This window comes from Cyprinodon variegatus, unplaced genomic scaffold (genome assembly GCF_000732505.1).
Source record: "Cyprinodon variegatus isolate N-32 unplaced genomic scaffold, C_variegatus-1.0 Scaffold687, whole genome shotgun sequence".
Lineage (NCBI taxonomy): Eukaryota > Metazoa > Chordata > Actinopteri > Cyprinodontiformes > Cyprinodontidae > Cyprinodon > Cyprinodon variegatus.
This window is the reverse complement of record NW_015151140.1, coordinates 194,274-199,624: the sequence shown is the minus strand read 5'-3', so window position 1 is coordinate 199,624 and position 5,351 is coordinate 194,274. Positions and strand designations below refer to the sequence as shown.

Here is a 5,351-nt window from a genome sequence, read left to right as displayed (position 1 = left end):
TAACAGGTTACAGCTTTATCACACAGAAAGGAAAGAAAATCAATTATTCTTCCACTTTAGGTCATCGTACATGGTGCCATACATTATGAAAATGACCCCAAAGAATAACAGATATTTTTATAAATCTACTCACTATTCAGTTGTCATGTTGCAGTTTATTTGACTGTCGACAGGGTCTTCATACTGCCTTTCACAGCTGGCAAAATGAAAAAAATTAATAAAAAAAAAGGACAACTCAGCTTCATGTTTTTGGGGGAATCCTTTGAAATGCAAAATAATTGTTTTTAACAACTTAATCATAACAATGTTGTACCTTGAAGAGCTTAAATCAAGACGTTTCACACTTGAAATGTTCCTGGAGTCAACACATAGGCCCTTCATCGATGATCCAACAGGTACTAAAAGATTCCAGACATAATGTTGGTAAAAGCAGCATCAGTCAAAAAAAGAAGGTCACTAAAATATTTATCTAGTGTAGAAACTATTGGTAGCTTTCCTGCCATCATATCACACAACATCAATCTATTGTTTGTTGCTTTAAATTCAGCCTCCATGTGCCAACCACCATTTGGCTTCAATTACAGGTTTAAATCTTACAGGCTGTGTCCTTTTTGCACATTTAGAGATTAAAATTTTACGTATTTGTTGCTATAGGAACAATGAATCCATGAATGGAGGATTAATCCTACAATAATTAGGAATAAATACAGACTATAAAAGGTAAATAGCCTGTACACTCTGACCGCCACCAGCAGGCACTATGAATAAATAACTGATAAAAGAAATGACTTGCCCTGAAAACCGTTAAACAAATAAATTATCGTGCCCTCAAATGTAATATTATATTCAGTTAGGAACACAAAAAAATCAAACAAACTTATGTTTCTATTCTTCTAATTTTGTGTTCAAATAAATCTTATTTTCAGCAGGAATGATCTTCGATCAGAGAAACAGAATGTGAAAAATCTGAATGTTAATTAAGGGTTTCTTACTGCCTTATAGGTTCCCTACCATTCATGTGGATCTGTGCCGTGTAGCCATCAAACATCACTGATATTTTGAGCCCAGAGAATGAAAACACTGCTGACAGTCCAGTTTTGTCCTTGCTTAACATAATATTCTGAATCTGCTGGGCTGAACTGTTCAGGGTCAACAATGTCTCGTTCATCTGTGTGCAGCAGAGCCAAGAAAGAGCAGTTAGTCATAGGAAGAGAATCTATGTGGCCAAGGAAAGCAGTGTAGAGGCATTTCAATCAGATTTGCTGGGAATTACCTTAACTCTGCCACCTTGTTCCAGGTGAAAGTAATCATTTGAGCCAACAGGTCGAAGGCTCACACTGTCCAAAAAGCTCACATCCCGACGGCGACGTTCCTGGAAGTTAGCCAGCAATTCAAAACTGCTGGATGAGTCTGACAGCAGAGAGTACATGCACCGATCCGTCACAGAGCTCTGATAGCCTTGAGAGTCGACCACAGTGGGGCCGGTCACAGTGCAGATCCTGTTTACAAAGCACCTGATGGAGAAAGACATATAAAGATACGTTCATATTAGAGCTGAACCTGAGCTCACCTGGGCTGAAACTTTCCTGACATGCAGCTTCTGCTCAAGCCATTTACTTCAGTGTTAAAATACTGTTTGCAAGAATTAGATTTTATATTTCAGATCTCTAAACAGACATTTTATTGGATTGAGGTTTTGTTTTGTTTGTAGTTGCATAGATAAAAATGAAAGATTTTATAAAATATCTAATTTAAAATTCAAGAAGAAAAAAAATTGTCTCATTTAGTGTCAGATTGACAGTTTTGGCCCACATGGCCAAAGGTTGAAAGTACTGAGGAAACTGAATAGAAGTAAATTATTCAATTCAGTTCCATTCAGTTTATTTATATAGCACCAATTCACATCACAAGTCATCTCAAGGTTCTTTACAGAGAGCAAATCAATCAGTCAACTGTGCAATGTAACATGCAGTTAGCTTAGTTAGCATTATGTTAGCTGTTGATCTAATTGAGTTTGCCACCATCACAGGAAGGAAGTCATTTACTGTATTTTAACTAGAGAACATAGGAATCTATAGCTCTGGTTCTTCTAGTCCTGCAACAAATGGAACATTCTGAATATAAAGGACACCAAAACGCTGTCTGAGAAACCTCTCCCTATAAATATGGAAATCTCTGAGAATTAATGCAGCTCACTTTTTTATTGGATCCTCATCTAAAAGACATATGTTTGTGTTTTTAATACCTAATGACTCTAATGAATCAGGTGAATGATTTTCCTTGTTTGCAGGTAACTACAAGAGAACTCTTCCAATTAAATAAGGAAATAAGACAACCTGATTGGCTGAAAGAAGAGTGGAGGCAAAGGACACTGAGTTTACTAAACAGAACCTGCTCCTGACCAGGTTAGCTCTGGACAGAATGTTNTAAATCAAGACGTTTCACACTTGAAATGTTCCTGGAGTCAACACATAGGCCCTTCATCGATGATCCAACAGGTACTAAAAGATTCCAGACATAATGTTGGTAAAAGCAGCATCAGTCAAAAAGAAGGTCAGTAAAATATTTATCTAGTGTAGAAACTATTGGTAGCTTTCCTGCCATCATATCACACAACAGCAATCTATTATTGGTTGCTTTAAATTCAGCCTCCATGTGCCAACCACTATTTGGCTTCAATTACAGGTTTAAATCTTACAGGCTGTGTCCTTTTTGCACATTTAGAGATTAAAATTTTACGTATTTGTTGCTATAGAAACAATGAATCCATGAATGGAGGATTAATCCCAGAATAATTAGGAATAAATACAGAATATATAAGGTAATTAGCCTGTACACTCTGACCACCACCAGCAGGCACTACGAATAAATAACTGATAAAAGAAATGACTTGCCCTGAAAACCGTTAAACAGATTAATGACCGTGCTCTCAAATGTAATAAAAAGATTATATTCAGTTAGGAACACAAAAAAATCTTATGTTTCTATTCTTCTCATTTTGTGTTCAAATAAATCTTATTTTCAACAGGAATGATCTTCCATCAGAGAAAACGAACAGAATGTGAAAAATCTGAATATAAATTAAGGGCTTCTTACTGCCTTATAGGTTCCCTACCATTCATGTGGATCTGTGCTGTGTAGCCATCAAACATCACTGATATTTTGAGCCCAGAGAATGAAAACACTGCTGACAGTCCAGTTTTGTCCTTGCTTAACATAATATTCTGAATCTGTTGGGCTGAACTGTTCAGGGTCAACACTGTCTCGTTCATCTGTGTGCAGCAGAGTCAAGAAAGAGCAGTTAGTCTTAGGAAGAGAATCTATGTGGCCAAGGAAAGCAGTGTAGAGGCATTTCAATCAGATTTGCTGGGAATTACCTTAACTCTGCCACCTTGTTCCAGGTGAAAGTAATCATTTGAGCCAACAGGTCGAAGGCTCACACTGTCCAAAAAGCTCACATCCCGACGGCGACGTTCCTGGAAGTTAGCCAGCACTTCAAAACTGCTGGATGAGTCTGACAGCAGAGAGTACATGCACCGATCCGTCACAGAGCTCTGATAGCCTTGAGAGTCGACCACAGTGGGGCCGGTCACAGTGCAGATCATGTTTACAAAGCACCTGATGGAGAAGGACATATAAAGATACGTTCTGCTGAAGCCATTTACTTCAGTGTTAAAATACTGTTTGCATTTTTTGATTAAGAATTATATTTTATATTTCAGATCTCTAAACAGACATTTTATTGGATTTAGCTTTTGTTTCGTTTGTAGTTGTATAGATAAAAATGAAAGATTTGATAAAATATCTAATTTTAAATTCAAGAAGAAAAAAAATGTCTCATTTAGTGTCAGATTGACAGTTTTGGCCCACATGGCCAAAGGTTTGAAAGTATTTCGGAAACTGAAATAATTCAATTCAGTTCCATTCAGTTTATTTATATAGCACCAATTCACATCTCAAGTCATCTCAAGGTTCTTTACAGAGAGCAAATCAATCAGTCAACTGTGCAATGTAACATGCAATTAGCTTAGTTAGCATTATGTTAGCTGTTGATCTAATTGAGTTTGCCACCATCACAGGAAGGAAGTAATTTACTGTCTTTTAACTAGAGAACATAGGAATCTGTNTTTTCAAAGACATTTCGTTCTCTTACAATAAGTAAAGTACAGAATATATACAAATAACACACCAAAAAAAGACTTACCTCTTCGGGGTCATTGGAGACAGAACTGAAATGCAGAGCTGCTTGTTCCCCAAAATTGAAGAGGTTTAGGTTTACCTTTATTGAAAAAGAAACACTTTTTTTAATGAGGTACTTTAGGGATTTCATGTGTTGGTTAGTAAAGTGTTAATCTATAAGCAGGAGGAATTAAAAAAAGTCTTCAAATGGCATTTTGGACATGATACTTACTTCTTTGTTCATGTACATCAACTCAAAATGCACATAGCACTTCATGCTGCTGGTGATGGTTTGCACTGCTCCTTTGACTTGTGCTTCATACGAAGCATCTTTTTCCCTGATCTTGAATTTCGCCTCCTCAGAGTCTGGTTTAGGCCCAATAATGCAGTCACCGTCGCTACTGAGGTTGTAAAAACCATTGAAGCAAATCACTAAGTTCTCATTGGTGAAGTTGACCTGTTAAAAACAAAACAAACAAAGGGATGATGCAGAATTTCAAACATGTGATTGGTTTGAAACATGGCTTTGGAAGAAAGCAGTCAGGTGGGGAATTATCAACGATTTGACAAATGTGCAGACAAAGTATTTAGGCTTGTCTTTAAGTCTTCTGCTCACTCTTTATGTTGGTGAATTTTATACTTTCAGATTCACTCTTTTATCTGCATAAAGGTACGGTAAATATTAATGTATTAAGTGCATAGAGGTACCACAACAGTGTTTTTTTCTACCCTTGTACTCCATGTATTTAATCTTTAGCCACAGATGATTCACATTGGAATGTTTGGTCAGAGACATCCAATTTCCTATACTAAAATCAAAATAAAAACAAAACAAAGACTTGATATAAAATATATAGAATCTTATAACTAAACATTAAGATTCAACCACTAAATGGGATGGATGAACTTGCTGCTGCATGTTAAAAACTTGCCTCATAACCCAAGCTAGCAAATATTCAGGTTTATTCTGAAGAATGTGACTCCCTTTTACTTACATAGACCTGCTGGTACATGTTCTGATAAAAAAATATGGGGCACAAGGTGAGGTTGAACATCTTAGCTGCATTGAATATCTCTGAAGAAGATCCTGCAGACATGAAAACACAAAGTTTCTGAGAGTGTGAAATAGAGATGGTATGAAATTCTAGATAACTTAGTGTAAATATGAAAAT

The 5,351-nt window shown here is 36.5% G+C and overlaps 1 protein-coding gene across 1 annotated transcript; it reads right to left on the bottom strand.

Moving 5' to 3' along the window:
* Nucleotides 1–3: 3 nt before the first annotated feature.
* LOC107097344 lies at nt 4–3,610 on the bottom strand (the record flags this gene model as incomplete). The annotated part of the gene is made up of 9 exons (XM_015394468.1): nt 3,378–3,610; nt 3,116–3,272; nt 2,446–2,501; nt 2,337–2,344; nt 1,274–1,514; nt 1,012–1,168; nt 314–398; nt 134–196; nt 4–13 (listed from the first exon to the last, which is right to left on the bottom strand). Coding segments are annotated over exons 1-9 (1,005 nt in total), but the record flags the coding sequence as incomplete, so codon positions are not given.
* Between the last annotated feature and the right edge of the window lie 1,741 nt (nt 3,611–5,351).